The following is a 15,730-nucleotide window of genomic DNA, read 5'->3' on the forward strand; positions in this document are numbered from 1 at the left end:
TGGCGGTCTGCAAACAACCATTAGAGGTGCCTCTGCCGCCACCTACTGTACTGGAGGGTGTGGTCAAGCATAGTTCACAGACTTTAGAATAAAAGAAAACAAACAAACATACAAACAAGAATTAAACCCTCCTATCTGATCATGTACTACTAAGTAAATAAAAAAAGAGCCCTACTAACTTTTAACAAAATAAAGCCCTCCTGTATCTCCAGAATCCCTTCCAACCTTCCCCAACCGAGATGCATCCATCTACAGCCCTGCCTCTGACTAACACTAGCCTGTCACTAAAACCAATACTATCTATCGCCATCTACTGGTCGTGGTTAATCCCTTACACAAACTGTACATGTGAACTCCTCCTTTTCTTTCCTAGATGACTTTCCTTCTTTCCTCTCTCCCTTTCCTAGTTTCCTTTCCTCCTTTCTTAGCTTCATGTGGCAGCAGGTAACCTAGCGTTACAGCATTGGGCCAGCTGGTTCGAATACCCGAAGTGAGCAAGGCATTTAACCCTAATTTGCTACTATGGCTGACGCTGTAAAAAAACACACATTTCCCTGCACATATCTGGTGTATGTGACAATAAAACATCTTTATAAAAAAAATCCTTCCCGACTTCCTTTCCTAGCTTCCTTTCCTTTCCTCCGTTTTATTCCCTAGATACCTGCACTCCTTTCCTAGTTCCCTTTATTTTCCTCCTGTCTAGCTTCCTTTCCTCCTTTCCTAGTTAGGAAAAAAGTGAAAGAAAGGGAGATCGGAAAGGGAGGTAGGGAAAGAAAGGAAGCTTGGAAAGGAGGAAAGGGTGAGAGGAAAGGAATGTACTAAATAAAAGGAGTTCACGTGTATGTGGTAGGGGTTAATCATGGTCAGTAGATGGTGACAGTAATTTAAAAAAAAAATACAAATATTGGTCACGTTCACATATTTAAATCAAACCAAATCAAATCAAATTGTATTTGTCACATACACTTGTTAATTAACAGATGTTATTGCGGGTGTAGCGAAATGCTTATTGGTTTTAGTGACAGGCGGGTTTTAGTAACAGGCTAGCTCTGTTTTATTTTTTTTACAGAAAAGTAGTTTGATTTTAGTATTTTTGTTGTTATTTTTTGTTGTAGTTTGTTCCGTTTTTTGGGAATCCTGTTTCCATCCTGCACAGTGGGTGGCGGGATGCACATTAAATTCTGCGTTCGCCAATATAATTCAGCGACCCACACAGACAGCGGTGTGTTATGTGGTAGGCTATTAGTGGGTTGTATTGTACTTACCAGTGTTCGCGGGGTCCAACATGCCAATCAACCTGCTATCTGCCAATCACGGGGATGCCTGGAATGTTCTGATGCCGGGCATCCTGGTAGTTAGCGGAGTGGCGTGGAGGGGGATGGAGCATTGGAAGTTAAGACCAAGTTTAGCCATTGTTCTCTCTCTTACGTCTGCGCTTCACAAGAGAAGGTCACGGTTGGCTTGTGGGGTATCTTTCATTTATTTGGCGTGGGCTACGGCCAAACAGTAGCCTGTGTAAAGTTGGGTTAATAAACCGTCAATTCGTAAACTCAACCCTCTGTCTGGACAATTGTTCCTTTATGATCTAGTCAGGTCATTACATTGGTGTCAGAAGTAAAAACATTGATAAAAGTTAGCTAGCTAGCTGACTTCTGTGGTTAGCTACCGTAGGTGAGAACAGGGGTTGAAAATGCTTCGAGGAAATCCGAAAGTGAAGGTGGAGGTAGGGGACAATTATGGCCAAGGAGGTGCGTGTGCATGGACGTCGGAGGATCTGACTGAGGAGATCGCCAAGGCGTCGGAGCCCAGAGGCCGCTTGAGGGAGGACGTTAGAGTGATGGCGGCTGAAGCGGGCATGAGTCCTTCGTCGATTGTGCTTCCCGCGGATTCTGGTGGGCGGACCGAAGGGGTTTCGTCGATGCGGTGGGACGAGGAATCTGGGGCTCAGGATGTAAACAAACATGGCGGCGCCCAGTTCCCGGCTGCGTCCGTATCTGTTAAGACCCCGAAGTATTCCGGTAAGGCGGATTGGGAAGTTTTTCATGCTCAGTTTGAACTGTTAGCTCATTTTAGGGGGTGGTCGAATGAAGATAGGGCACTGCAGTTGGCTTTATGCCTCACGGATGAAGCTCTGGCCTGTTTGATATTGATTAGCCCCGAGGACAGACGTGATTATGGTGCTTTAGTGGGAGCACTGAGAAGGCACTATGGACAGTGTGTACAGCCCGGGCTACTGCGCTCCGAACTGAGTAATAGACGCAGGCATCCTGGAGAGCCTCTACGGGTGCTAGGTAATGATATTGAGAGCCTCTCTCGGCGGGCATATGCTCACATGCCCCCCTCCGTGCAGAGCGAGCTAGCACGGGACCAGTTCATACAGGCGCTCTCCTACGGAGCTGCGCATACAGACCCAGCTGGCTCATCCTGAGTCATTGCAGATAGCCTTGTAGATGGCTTTGGAGAGGGAGCTGGTGTGGCCTGGGGCTTTGGTGGGGGTGCAGGGAGACAGACCCTCTGTGTGAGCTGGGGGGCAGAGCAGCCCGGAGCCGGAAAAGCCTGCATGGGTGGCTGAAATGACAGAACTCATTCGTGCTGTGTCGCTACAGGCGGCACGAAACACACGCCCTGGTCCCAAGGTCTGCAGACGAGGGCAAGCGGGTGGAGCCTGTTGTTGTGGTGGGCCGGACCTGTGTTTGGGACTTTTGTCATGTCCCTGTCACTGTGGAAGGGGTGCCCTGCTCTGCCCTGGTGGACACTGGGTCCACAGTAACCCTGGTACCCCAGATATTGTGCCAGGTTGGACTCAGTGTAAGCCCACAACTGTGCAGCTCCGCACAGTCACAGGTGAGCTGGCACCCATGAAAGGGAAGAAAATAATGACTCTGACAGTAGGGGGCAGGTCTGTGCGTCATCCTGTGTGGGTGGCGGCTGTGCAGGACCCTTGTATACTGGGGTTGGACTTTCTTAGGAGCACAGGCTGCCAGTTAGACCTAAATGGGGGCACACTGAGCTTCCAGGGTGGGCCGGCAGTCACCATGGCCCCCCCTAATGTCACATTCACTAAACCCAACAAACCCTTTACTCCAACAGTTAAAGCAGCAGAGACTCATGCCTGCCCCCCCTCCCCCACATCTGTGTGTGACTTTTCCCCAGACCCCCTGTCACCTACGGCTGTGTGTTACATTACCCCAGCTACCTCCACGACACAGCCCTCTGTGAGCCCGGGCCGCACCCCCCCAGCCCAGCTACCCCAGATGGGAGAGGAGAGGACACTGTCTGCAGTGAGGGAGATATGGGGGAGGAACTGTGTTGGTCTTGACCCCGAGCAGCAGGAACGMTTGTGGCAGTTGCTGTTTGAATTCAGAGACAGCTTTSRGCTGAGTGAGGAAGAGGTGGGTCAGACTCATCTGGTGCAGCATGAGATCGACACAGGTGATGCTCGACCCATCAAGATGCGTCCCCGCCGTATCCCGCTGGCACGCCAGGAGGCGGCAGATAAGGCTGTGTTGGAGATGCAGCGGGCAGACTTCATCGAGCCCTCAGACAGCCCCTGGGCGGCGCCAGTCATCATGGTTCCGAAGAAGGGGGATTCTGTGCGGACTACAGGCGGCTGAATGAGGTAACCAGGATCAAGCGTCGCTGCTCCCCTGAACCGCCTGCTGCCGAAGGACAAGGCTTTCATTTGGACAGTGGAGTGTGAGGAGGCATTCAACACCCTCAAACGTGCACTGATCGAGGCCCCCGTGCTCGCTCCCCCTGACCTCACCTTGCCCTTTATCCTGGACACTGACGTGAGCAATGTGGGCATAGGTGGGGTGCTGGCCCAGGTGGGGCCAAAGGGGGAGAGAGTGGTGGCGTACATCAGCAAAACATTTGACAAACATGAGCGCCGCTACTGTGTCACCCAGCGGGAGCTCTTGGCTGTTGTGGCTTCCGTCAAACACTTCAAGTACTACCTGGGTGGCCTGCCCTTTACTGTAAGGACTGACCACTCTGCTCTCCAGTGGCTCATGTCTTTCAGAGAGCCAGAGGGGCAGGTGGCACGCTGGTTGGAGGAGCTTCAGCCTTATGACTTCACAGTGGTGCACAGAGCAGGGGCACGCCACTCCAACGCCATGTTCCGTCGGCCCTGTACTCCAGACGGCTGCCGCCACTGTGAGCGGAGAGAGGGACGGGAGAGAGAGCTGTGTGCAGAGGAGGGGGTCTGTACCACAGTGTGTCGGGCGAGTGGGCCTGTCTGCTGTGAGCTGCAGATGTGGCTGAATGGGGGCAGCAGCAGGGACGGGACACAGACCTACAGCCAGTGCTACAGTGGGTAGAGGCGCAGGTGAGGCCACCATGGGAAGAGGTGACAGCGCTCTCACTCGCAACCAAAGGGTTGTGGTCAAAGTTTGAGCGACTGCGGCTGGCTGATGGCGTGCTACAGCGGGCATGGAAGGAGTCAGCTACGGGAGAGGAGAGGTGGCAGGTGGTGGTCCCAAAAGCATTGCGGGAGGCTGTGCTCCAGAATACTCATGGGGGGGTGGGGACTGGACACTTTGGGGTCACAAAAACCTCCGTCAGGGCTTTTACTGGGGGCAGCACAAGAGGGATGTGGAAGACTTTTGCTGCCGCTGTGACAACTGCACAATACTGCAGCTGCGGGCTGCAGCTGGATACTGTTGAGTACCACAGTATGAGTCATAATACCAAATAAAACCAGTAAATGGTTCCAATTGTTTTTCGACCATTCATTTTTCCATAGGGGATTTTAGAACTACTTCATATAAGGTCAGTGCTCCATGTAGGCTTACCCTGGTGTGACGTTTTGATAACTACCCAAATCTCTCTCAGACAATGTCAATTTTATCAATATATTCACCTGTAATCACCCCCCCCCCCTCCTCAAATTAAATGCTAATTTGCAGCTAATGTGGCTATCATACAGAACTACACATCCTTTCGCTAGCTTTGAAGTAATCACTCAATGTGCAGGGTGGGAAAAAACTCCAAATTTCTCCAGGCAAACTCTCATTGACAAGTAACAAGTAACCTAGCAAGTAGAAATTATAGCCTTTTTAGTTTCTCGTGTAAATAATTGATAGTGTTTTTCTCGTGTGTATTCTTGTTTAGCATTTTGAAAATTACTTAGCTAACGTTAGCTACGTTATTTTTTAAATTCTCAAAATGGTCTAATTACCCTAGCCTTTGAAGCTAACTAGCTAACCATAAGTCTCTCCGTTGATCAGAAGCAAGGATGGTTCTGTGCTATGTACCGGATTTGTCAATCACTACTCGGATAAGCACAAGTGCATTTTATCCTTTTCCGACATCTGTAAGCATGAGGCATCGCTGGAGCTTGCAGAATTCCCATATGGTCCCATGTCGCAAGGATCTGTACACAATTCCTGGAAGCTGAAAATGTCCCAGTTCTTCCATGGCCTGCAGACTCACAAGACATGTCACCCATTGATCATATTGGCGATGCTCTGGATCAACAACGTGTTCCAGTTCCCGCCAATATCCAGAAACTTTGCACAGCCATTGAAGAACAGTGGGACAACATTCCACAGGCCACAATCAACAGCATGATCAACTCTGCGAAGGAGATGTGTTGCGCTGAATGAGATAAATTGAGGTCACACCAGATACTGAGTGACTGGTTTTCTGATCCAAGCCCCTACATTTTTTTAGAGGTATCTGTGACCAAAAGATGCATATCTTTATTCACAGTCATGAGAAATCCATAGATTAGGGCCTAATTTATTTATTTCAATTCTGTAATTTAGTAAAATCTTTGAAAATGTTGCGTTTATATTTTTGTTCAGTTTAATTGATTAAATGGGTCTTCCTTGTAGAATGTTCACAGCTATATAGAACACATTTTATTGCTAATATACTCAAACTTAATTTAAGAGCTACATCGACAGGATAAACATCTCCCATGATGGCCCTGACCAAACCGGTAAATTGTCACTCACTATAGCTGCGCTTCTCCACATAGCCAGATTTATAGCAAATATATATATTTATTTGACCTTTATTTAACTAGGCAAGTCAGTTTAGAACAAATTCTTATTTTCAATGACGGCCTAGGAACAGTGGGTTAACTGCCTTGTATTTGTATTAGTCAAAGGGGTCCAACTCAGTCTCTCATTAAGTATGGATCAGCATTTAATTGCATATTTCCGTTAGGACACGCCTACTCTGTATAGTGCGAAATAACGCAATTAGCCTTTGCACTCCTAAACAACGTATTTTGGCAAAGGGTGAAGTCTACAAAACTTAGTCCACTCTGTTCGTAATAGTTTTCCAGTTTGGAGAACAGAAAATTGTATTGAGATCAAATGTTTAATCGATGAGAACATTTTCAGAATGTCGGCCAAAATCCATCTCGTTTCATCTTCTCCCACTGCCGACCTCTCTGCTTCCTCTGTAAACGCTAAGTTGATGCTTCAGATTTATACGTTCGGTGATCTATCTGTCCTTATAGTAACGTTAGTCTTTTCCATGACATGCCATCTACTTCCTATTTTCACTTGCAAGGGGGCGCAGTCGTTTTCAAAGCGTCGAATTGACGTGTGTGATTGCGGAGTTGCGTAGTGTTTGCAAATGGAGGAGGAAATAACTGTTTTTCTCTGAACTGCAGGTTTGTTGTTTGGTCAACTTCTTTCGACCAGGCAAGGTCTTCCGTCGCAAATAATGTTTGGCATATTATTAGCGAGTGGGTTATTATCTCGAACAAGACAGCTAACGTTAACTCTGCCTTCTCGATTTCGCGGAGGATTTAGCTAACGAGGCCTCGTTGTTTGCCTTCAAAATGATGTATTTTTGTCCCAAAATAACTAGCTAGCTAGATCATTAGCATGTAACATGTTAACATTTGAAATGGACAAGTTAGCCATCTACTGTACCTTGTTAGTTAACTGACTAACCAACTCGGAAGCTTGCTGGGGACGCTAGCTAACTAGGTAGTTAGCCGGTGTTAGCAATGTTTTGTTAACAGACCGCTAGTCGCTACGCTGCCAGTTAATTTGTCTTGCCAGCCAATCTCAGATACACTATGTACAAAAGAATGTGGCTACCGCTTCAAATGAGTGGATTCGGCAATTTCAGCCACACCCGTTGCTGACAGGTGTATAAAGTCGAGGCATGCAATCTCTATAGACAAACATTGGCAGTAAAATGTAGAAGAACGTGACACCTTTCCAACAAGTCAGTTTGTCAAATTGCTGCCCCTTCAACTGTAAGTGCTGTTATTGTGAAGTGGCAACTTCTAGGAGCAACAACGGCTCATCAGAGAAGTGGTAGGTCACACAAGCTCACAGAACGGGACCGCTGAAGCTTGTAGCGAGTAAAAATCGCTGGTTTCCAAACGGCCTTTGGAAGCAACGTCAGCACAATAACAGTTCATTGGGAGCTTCATGAAATGGGTTTCCATGGCCGAGCACCAGCACACAAGGCTAAGATCACCATGAGCAATGGCAGGTGTCGGCTGGAGTGGTGTAAACTCACCGCTAATGGACTCTGGAGCAGTGGAAACGTGTTCTCTGGAATGATGAATCACGCTTCACTATCTGGCAGTACGACGGATCTGGGTTTGGTAGAATGCCAGGAGAACGCTACCTGCCCCAATGCATAGTGCCAACTGTAAAGTTTTGTGGAGGAGGAATGATGAGTCTTGTGCTGTTTTTCATGCTTTGGGCTTGGCACTTTTGTTCCTTTGAAGGGAAATCTTAATGCTACAGCATACTACAGCTTGGGGAAGCAAGTCTCCACAGCAATGTTCCAACATCTAGTGGAAAGCCTTCCCAAAAGAGTGAAAGCTGTTATAACAGCAAGGGGGGGACCCACTCCATATCAAGGCCCGTGATTTTGGAATGATATGTTTGACGAGCAGGTGTCCACATAGTTTTGGTCATGTAGTGTAGGTAGGTAGCTAATCTGCTTAATTATCCAAGTGGGAAGAGCCTTGTTTAACATTTGGCTGGCTAGCTAGCTACCTATAAAATATTTTCTAATTATACTTATTTCCCACTGTTTTTCTCAGGTGGAGAAAACCAAAATGTCTGAAGCTCTTTATGAAAAGTTCCTCTCTCCAGAGGAGCCCTTTCCACGGCTGCTGTCTCAGCGAGGGAACATCAGTGAGACGGGCACATTGGATGTCAGTGACTTTGGCTGTCAGTTATCCTCTTGTCACCGGACAGACCAACTGCGCCGCTTACATAGTAACAGGTAAGGCTGATGGCTAGCTACCTGTTTTTGACTTGCATTCTACTTTTTAATGCAAGACTAGTGGAACAGGCTAAACTAACCACACCAAAATGTTGCTTTTGTTGACTGTTTTCAGATGGAACCTGACTTCTTGTGGAACCAGTGTGGCCAGCTCCGAATGCAGTGAGGAGCTGTTCTCCTCCGTTTCTGTGGGAGACCAGGAGGACTGCTACTCCCTTTTGGATGACCAGGAGTTCACCTCCTTTGACCTGTTCCCGGAGGGCAGCGTCTGCAGCGACGTGTCTTCCTCTATCAGCACTTACTGGGACTGGTCGGACAGCGAATTTGAGTGGCAGGTATGTGCCCCCCAATGTGATAACATAAATATTTTTGTCAAGTTATGTTGGTAGTTGTTCCATTTGGGTTAATGTTTTTTGTTTATCCACAGTTGCCTGGAAGTGACATAACCAGTGGAAGTGATGTATTCTCTGACATCATACCCAGTGTTCCCAGCTCCCCATGCCTCTCCTCCAAGAGAAAGACCAAACCACATAGAAATCTGGATGAGCTCCCTTGGAGTGCTATGACCAATGATGAACAGGTATGGAGACCAGCTCTCAAATTCACAATGCCAGGAATTGTAAAGCAGTGGTTGCAGATGTTATAGGCTTTGTCTCTCTGTCAGGTGGAATATATTGAATATCTAAGCAGAAAGGTCAGCACAGAGATGGGGCTACGAGAGCAGTTGGACATCATCAAGATCATTGACCCGTGTGCACAGATATCCCCCACAGACAGCGAGTTCATCATTGAGCTCAACTGCCTGACGGATGAGAAACTGAAACAGGCGAGTGAATAGCACACGTGGTACACACTTTAAAAATAAAAAAAACACTGCTATGCAGTGTACTCACATCTAAAGAAATAGTACAACTTTTCAGATGTTTGTTGAACCTGAAGCTTTAACATTCGTATCCTCCAGGTGAGGAACTACATCCGGGAGCACAGTCCGCGGCAGCGCCCCAGCAGCACCCGAGACAGCTGGAAGAGGAGTGGCCACAGCAGTGCTAGCACTAGTGGGGTGAGTGGGGTGAGCAGCAGTAATGCTAGCTTGGTCAGCAGTGCCAGCAGCTCCACCGGATCCACAGGCTCCACCGGCAACTCCACGTCCAACTGCAGCACAGCTAACATCAGCCGTGCCCACAGCGACGGGAACCTGTCCAGTGCAGCTGAGCGCATCCGGGACTCCAAGGTAAGGCAGGGCTTCACTCTGACTGTTGAAGTTCACTATGGCTTTTGAATAGCTCCTCAAGTTTTCCATACCTACAGATTAAACGGCTACTAAAATTGAAATTGCAATTTGACTGAAATCAACAACATACAGTGCCTTGAAGGATGATCTTTGGAAACAGGATGCACCTGAGCTTTAAATAAAAACAGATAGAAGTAGGTATCTCCCTCGACATGGAAGCTCAGAGGAGAGGAAAGTATCTACCAGCGCCAACAGCATCTTGCGTAATTCAAAAACAAATCTTATCTAGTATTACGCAGTATTTTATGTTTGCTAGCTTAATCTCCCTAGAATAGATTTTAAATAAAGAGTATTTAGATGAAGAAATCTTCCTTCCCTCTTCCTGTAATTTATTGCCTGGTCGAGTAGTTAGCTTAAAAATGCTAAAAACTGTGTTAGCATACTAGCTACTAACCCACGGATGGAAGGCATAGACAAGTGGAAAAATAAACCAACACTGAAACGGAGGATGTTGACAAGGCAGAGGGAGACCTGCATTGTGAAAAAACACAAGGAACGAACGTTCACTTGGGAGGCTACAGTGAGATTCAAAAGTATTTGGACAGTTTGTTTTAGCTCTGTACTCCAGCACTTTGGCTTTGAAATGATACAATGACTGAGGTTACATTAATGTAGAAGTGTTTAGAAGCATATTCTGAAAAGATCCTCAAATTAAAGCTGACACTGTTTACACTTTAACCTCATAGTCATCGTGTCATTTAAAATCCAAGGTGCTGAGTACAAAGCCAAAACAAACAAATGTGTCACTGTCCAAATACTTTGGGACATCAATGTATGTATTCCTCCTTGCATAATTATTGCAATCACTTCCATGTGGTGTCAATGTGGTGCGCGTTACTCTACATGAGGTATTCAAATGGGTTTCTATTTGATATGTACACACTCCTACAGTTTAGTAGTTTTTCACAGTGATAACAGGGAAATATTCTTAATATGTAGGTGACCTACTGTAGGATGAAGTGACCAGATATAATGGAAAATGGATCTCCTGCCTCAAGTAAAAAACATGACCCTACATTTGAGTTATGGAACGGTAGTCTGAGCCTTTGTTTTGCACTGCTTGGTGTGCTGTCTGTTCTCTTGTGTGTGTGCTTAGTGTGCCACTGCCATACATTGCTTATCATCTTGTCCTATTTGTGTTGGAAGAAACGCTCTAAGCAGAGGAAGCTGCAGCAGAAAGCCCTGCGTAAGAGACAGCTGAAGGAGCAGAGACAGGCCCGCAAGGAGAGGCTGAGTGGCCTGTTCCTCAACGAAGAGGTGCTGTCACTCAAAGTCACCGAGGAGGAGGACCATGGAGAAGATGTAGTGGACGTCTTCATGTGACAAGAATGAAGGAGTCAGTGTTCCCTCTAAGCCTCACAATAACATCCTCCACTAACATCACAGCTGGTCCCACATCCTAGAGCCCCATTCACATTGAAGCAAAGCTGCCCTATTGGGACCATTCTTGAGTTAAATCCTTAGAATTGGACACCTGCACAGAATGTTTTTTTTTTTTTAAATGAAACACCTTTTTTTGAAGAATCTAGTTCTCTTTTCTTCTCAGTTTTATTTGTCTTAATCTATAAACATTGGTAGTATGATCCTGCTGAGGCAAAGCACTGAGCACTAATATTGAATGAGTATTCAAGTAAAACTACCAAATGTATCATAAAATGAGGTTAACTTCCTAATTCTGTGGTTAATTTAATCTTGAAGGCATAGATGGAACACTGAGTCACTGCATGGGAAGTCATCACTGTTGGCATTGAGTTACAAGTGCTTCAAAACAGCTTTTAAAAAACATTTATTTATAAATGCGGTTAATCATAAATAACAGTTTTTGCATCAAGTGTCCCCTTTAAGTTAAAATATGAAGGCTTACACATTCATAAATGCAACATGGTAACACAATGTTCGCCTCTAAAAAAAATCTCCTTTAGTTTTTTTTCTTATTTTCCTTGTGTTTTGTGCATGGGGTCTAGGGTTGAGCATGACATGTAAAAAATAATGCAGATATCCATTGCATTGCACACAGGAGATATTTTTATGTTGCTGAATGACATGAAACTTTAGTATGACTGCATTGTCTTTGAATGGGAAGGTGTTTCATGATGTCTTGGCTTACTCTCCTTGGTTACTGATCCTGTCCTGTAGAACTCAGTACTCTTTCCACTTCAACAGTTAACACTAACTGCTGTACATTAGAACATGTATTTACCTTGAAGCTTTACTTCGCTTTGTCTTTTTCCTGTATAAAGTTACGCTTTTAAGTAACTCTGAAAACAATATAGATCAACTAGATATTGTGAGTAGATCTTTATTTTGACTGAAAGAGATGAATAGCCATAAAACAACTATTTCTGTGTGTATTGTACCATTCATTCTGGGGAGGAAAGTTCAACGGACCAAGATGAGACGTATTCGTTGGTGCTTTCTTGGAGGTCCAATTATAAATTGTATATACCACAACCATGTATTACTGACCTGACTGCGGTGTTGGAAATATAGTGTTGCAGAACAGACGCAAACCAGAACTCAGTTTCTGTGTGATGTACTCAATAGTAATGTAACGCATAATGAGAAATAAATTGCCATCGATGCATCATGTTTTCCTGGTGTTTCTTTTAATTTTCATTAGAGTGAAATATATCAATGGATAAACTACTTCTTGATTGGCTTTTGCAATGCAAGTGGTAATGTCCTCCAATATTTGTTACAAGGACAATATACAAAATCTCTGCGACAAATTAGAATTACACCTCAATGTAAATGTATTCACAAAAGACATGCTAAATTTAAGCAATAAGGCACCAGGAGGTGTGGTATATGGCCAATATACCACGGTTAAGGACTGTTCTAATGCGCAACGCGGGGTGCCGGGATACAGCCGTGGTATATCGGCCATATACTACAAACCCCCGAGGTGCCTTATTGCCATTATAAACTGGTTACCAACGTAATTACAACAGTAAAAAAAAATGTTTTGTCATACCTGTGGTATACGGTCTGTGGCTGTCAGCCAATCAGAATTCTGGGCTCGAATCACCCAGTTTATAAATGACTTTATTGCACATATCATTTTACTAGCCTATACTTATTACATAAACTGGTTTCTTCTGGGGCTGACATTTCTTAAGACTAATATACTGTATTTCATTGTGTAACAGCATACAATGGCTGAGTTCATCATTTGAGCTTCATTGCAGATCAGTTTCCTCTGTCGTAGACTGAAGGTCAATAGGTAGTGCATTAGAAGAAATACATTATAGGTTTAAACCGAGACAACCGTTCTAAAGGGGAAGATAGTGTGTGAATGAAAGCAATGAAATTGATCGGTAATTAATCAGTGTGTTAGTGACTCCTCACTGTCCAGGGTACATTAGAAATGTGTTTGCTTAGCTCCATTAGCGTTATCTGGAAGAGATATAAGCACATACTCAGCTAGACTATAATGGTGATGGAGGTGCCATATCATATTGATTGGATCCTAAAAAAATGGCTATTCCAACCACTACCTAAAAAGAGTGGATGCTAAATGATCTGATTAAACTTAGCTTTTCTGAGATAAGCCCTTTTTGTACGGGGGTCTATGAGGGAGTGTCGATTTACATCAGTCCTATCTGATGGAATAGACGTTTTGTAATGTTTAAGCTGTTACAAATGTACTGATATAAGTGGACGCATGTGGCATTCCGGGCACTTTGAGAAAAACGACTACTGTAAGTTAGATGTGCCTGTTGTTCAATTGTTTGGGCCAACAGAGAATTGATTAAAAAATACATTACATTGTTCATGATATAAGGCTTGATGCATTGGTGAAGCAGTAGTATTGTCGATGGCTCAACTGTGTAACGGTCCAATTGGCCAATTGGCTAGAATGGTCCCACCTGATCTCCCCTGCCTTCTATCTTTGAGTACATGTATTTCCATTGTTAGAGCAGCTACTTGGCTATCTTGTCAATATAATAGGTTATCTTTGGTATATCCCATTATTCCACTGCCATCGTTTTTGATGGGAGGTTTTAAATTAACCATGAAGTTAATTGGAAGCAGGTGCAGATTTCAATAGAGGTGCTTTTCACTGTAATTAACTAACAGGCATACTGGTGAGTAGGAGGGCTGGGAATTGCCAGGGACTTCACGATACGATATTATCACGATACTTAGGTGCCGATAGGAAATGTATTGCGATTCTATATGTATCACGATTTATCAAAATTCTATATATGTGTTGTGTTTCGATACTGCGATTTTTATGGAAATGGATTGTTCTGCTGCAGAGGGTCAAGAGAGAGCTTTTTGATCAGTCATGAAAATAAAATTGCTGAAAAGGTTGGCTGGACATTTAAAAAAGAAAATTGAGTCCAAACTATGGGTGGAGAAATACTAAAGTTTTGGCGCAGGTACAGCCAACTAGCGTTAGCTAACGTTAACTACCTAGCAAAAACGGTCTGAGAATGGCTGCCACAGGGAATGGGACCGTTACACAGTTGAGCCATCGACAATACTACTGCTTCACCAATGCATCAAGCCTTATATCATGAACAATGTAATGTCTTTTTTAATCAATTCTCTGTTGGCCCAAACAATTGAATAGTATACAATTTATGGAGCAAGAAGTGCTGAAGAACTGATGTAAATAATAGGGCAACTCAGTGGCAGGAAACAGAGGATGCCAGAGCATAAGCTTCTTGTGGTTATTTATACTTACAAAGAAACATAGAAATCTTACTGAGAAAGGATAGTCCCTTTTCAAATCACCACATCCTCTTTTCCAAGAAAAGCATCAGATACATTACTGATGAACCCACTATTTCTCTGAATTGCGCTGAGGGAGGCGAAGTCTGCATAACTTGAAAAAATTATCTGTATGAGAACAACCTACTGCCAATGCAGCCGCTACCTTTTGTTTTCTGTAGTGTATTTACACAGACAGACTGTGTTGCAGAAATAAGTATTTGGTCATGCACCATTGCCTTTCTGATGGTTGTATTTGTCCCCATCCAAGAGAATAGGTGAATCAGAGCCACAAATTGGTCCCTGTGCTTCTTACTGAATACTAAGCACACCAGCAATGTTTACAACCCTTATTGGAAGCAATAGACTTCCATTCATGTATTTATTTTAAGAGAACATAGTGTAGGAACACTAGTGCTGATGATATCAGTTAGAGCTGATAGGGTGAGTAAAGTTTATTTTGAAAATACTCTGGGTCAAGATGCGGTCGTGAACGTCAGTCTCATCACCCATGAAACATTTGAGTGGCCCCGGTCTGCATGGCTAGTTGAACAGTAATGGTCAACAATATGTGTGTTATTTGTCTGTTAAGTTAAGGCAGGACCTTAGTCATTCCCATCTGATTTCAGCGAGCATTTGAAGCTTTGCAGTCAGTCATTGCCTTACGTGTTTCCCATTGACAGGTAGGCTGCTCCTGAAATCCAAGCTGACTATTGTTTAGAGGAGCCTAACGGACTCGTCTGTCAAATCATGGTGTCCCATCGTTAGCTGGTCTATTGCTTTTGAAATTGTGTTTTTTGTGTGCAAGGCATTTGAAGAACGTTTTGATTGACCATCAAATAGAGTGATTGTTATGTCTCGATCCCTTTTAACAAAGTCATTAATGTTATCTGAAAGCTTGGTCAATATCATTTGTAGATGAACATAACCTGAGTAAAGACATACGTATCCATATGCACTGTACTGTATTTGCCACTAGGAATGTCAGGCGCATATTGAAAAGATCATGTTTAAGTGGTACACAGATTTTTACAAAATATATGTTTTTGTCTATATATAGTTACCGTATTTACCAAAAATATATAGTAAAGGTATTTTGTAAGATGTCCAACATCTTTACATTCAATCAATAAACCATACAGGACACACTACAAACACTAAATCAATAAACCATACAGGACACACTACAGCCATTCAATCAATAAATCAAACAGGACACTCTACAAACACTAAATCGAATTAAATCGTACAGGACACACTACAAACACTAAATCAATAAACCATACAGGACACACTACAGCCATTCAATCAATAAATCAAACAGGACACTCTAACAACACTAATCAATAAACCATACAGGACACACTACACCATCATCAATAAATCAAACAGACACTCTACAAACACTAAATCAAATAAATCAGTACAGGACATCTACAAACAATCAATCAATAAATCGTACAGGACACACTACAAACACTAAATCAATAAATCGTACAGGACACA

The 15,730-nt window shown here is 44.0% G+C and overlaps 1 protein-coding gene across 3 annotated transcripts; it reads left to right on the top strand.

Moving 5' to 3' along the window:
- Positions 1 to 1,822: 1,822 nt before the first annotated feature.
- On the top strand, positions 1,823 to 12,089 carry LOC112070440 (protein FAM199X). 3 transcript variants are annotated; one of them, XM_070438972.1, is made up of 7 exons: positions 1,823 to 2,018; positions 8,030 to 8,214; positions 8,330 to 8,549; positions 8,642 to 8,794; positions 8,879 to 9,040; positions 9,176 to 9,445; positions 10,652 to 12,089. In XM_070438972.1, the coding sequence occupies exons 1-7, from the start codon at positions 1,962 to 1,964 to the stop codon at positions 10,826 to 10,828; spliced, it is 1,224 nt and encodes a 407-aa protein (XP_070295073.1). In that variant the 5' UTR covers positions 1,823 to 1,961; the 3' UTR covers positions 10,829 to 12,089. The 3 variants fall into 3 exon arrangements, with proteins under 3 accessions (XP_070295073.1, XP_023993635.1, XP_023993636.1); XM_024137867.2 differs by lacking the exon at positions 1,823 to 2,018 and adding an exon at positions 6,275 to 6,414; XM_024137868.1 differs by lacking the exon at positions 1,823 to 2,018 and adding an exon at positions 6,423 to 6,628.
- The last annotated feature ends 3,641 nt before the right edge of the window (positions 12,090 to 15,730 follow it).

Source organism: Salvelinus sp. IW2-2015, unplaced genomic scaffold (assembly GCF_002910315.2).
Source record: "Salvelinus sp. IW2-2015 unplaced genomic scaffold, ASM291031v2 Un_scaffold1324, whole genome shotgun sequence".
NCBI classification, from domain to species: domain Eukaryota; kingdom Metazoa; phylum Chordata; class Actinopteri; order Salmoniformes; family Salmonidae; genus Salvelinus; species Salvelinus sp. IW2-2015.

Coding starts and splice junctions, on each gene's coding strand:
- LOC112070440 (XM_024137867.2), top strand. CDS start 6,355: ATGTCGGCCAAAATCCATCTCGTTTCATCTTCTCCCACTGCCGACCTC. Junction 8,215..8,329: donor CGCCGCTTACATAGTAACAG/GTAAGGCTGATG, acceptor GACTGTTTTCAG/ATGGAACCTGACTTCTTGTG. Junction 8,795..8,878: donor CTATGACCAATGATGAACAG/GTATGGAGACCA, acceptor TCTCTCTGTCAG/GTGGAATATATTGAATATCT.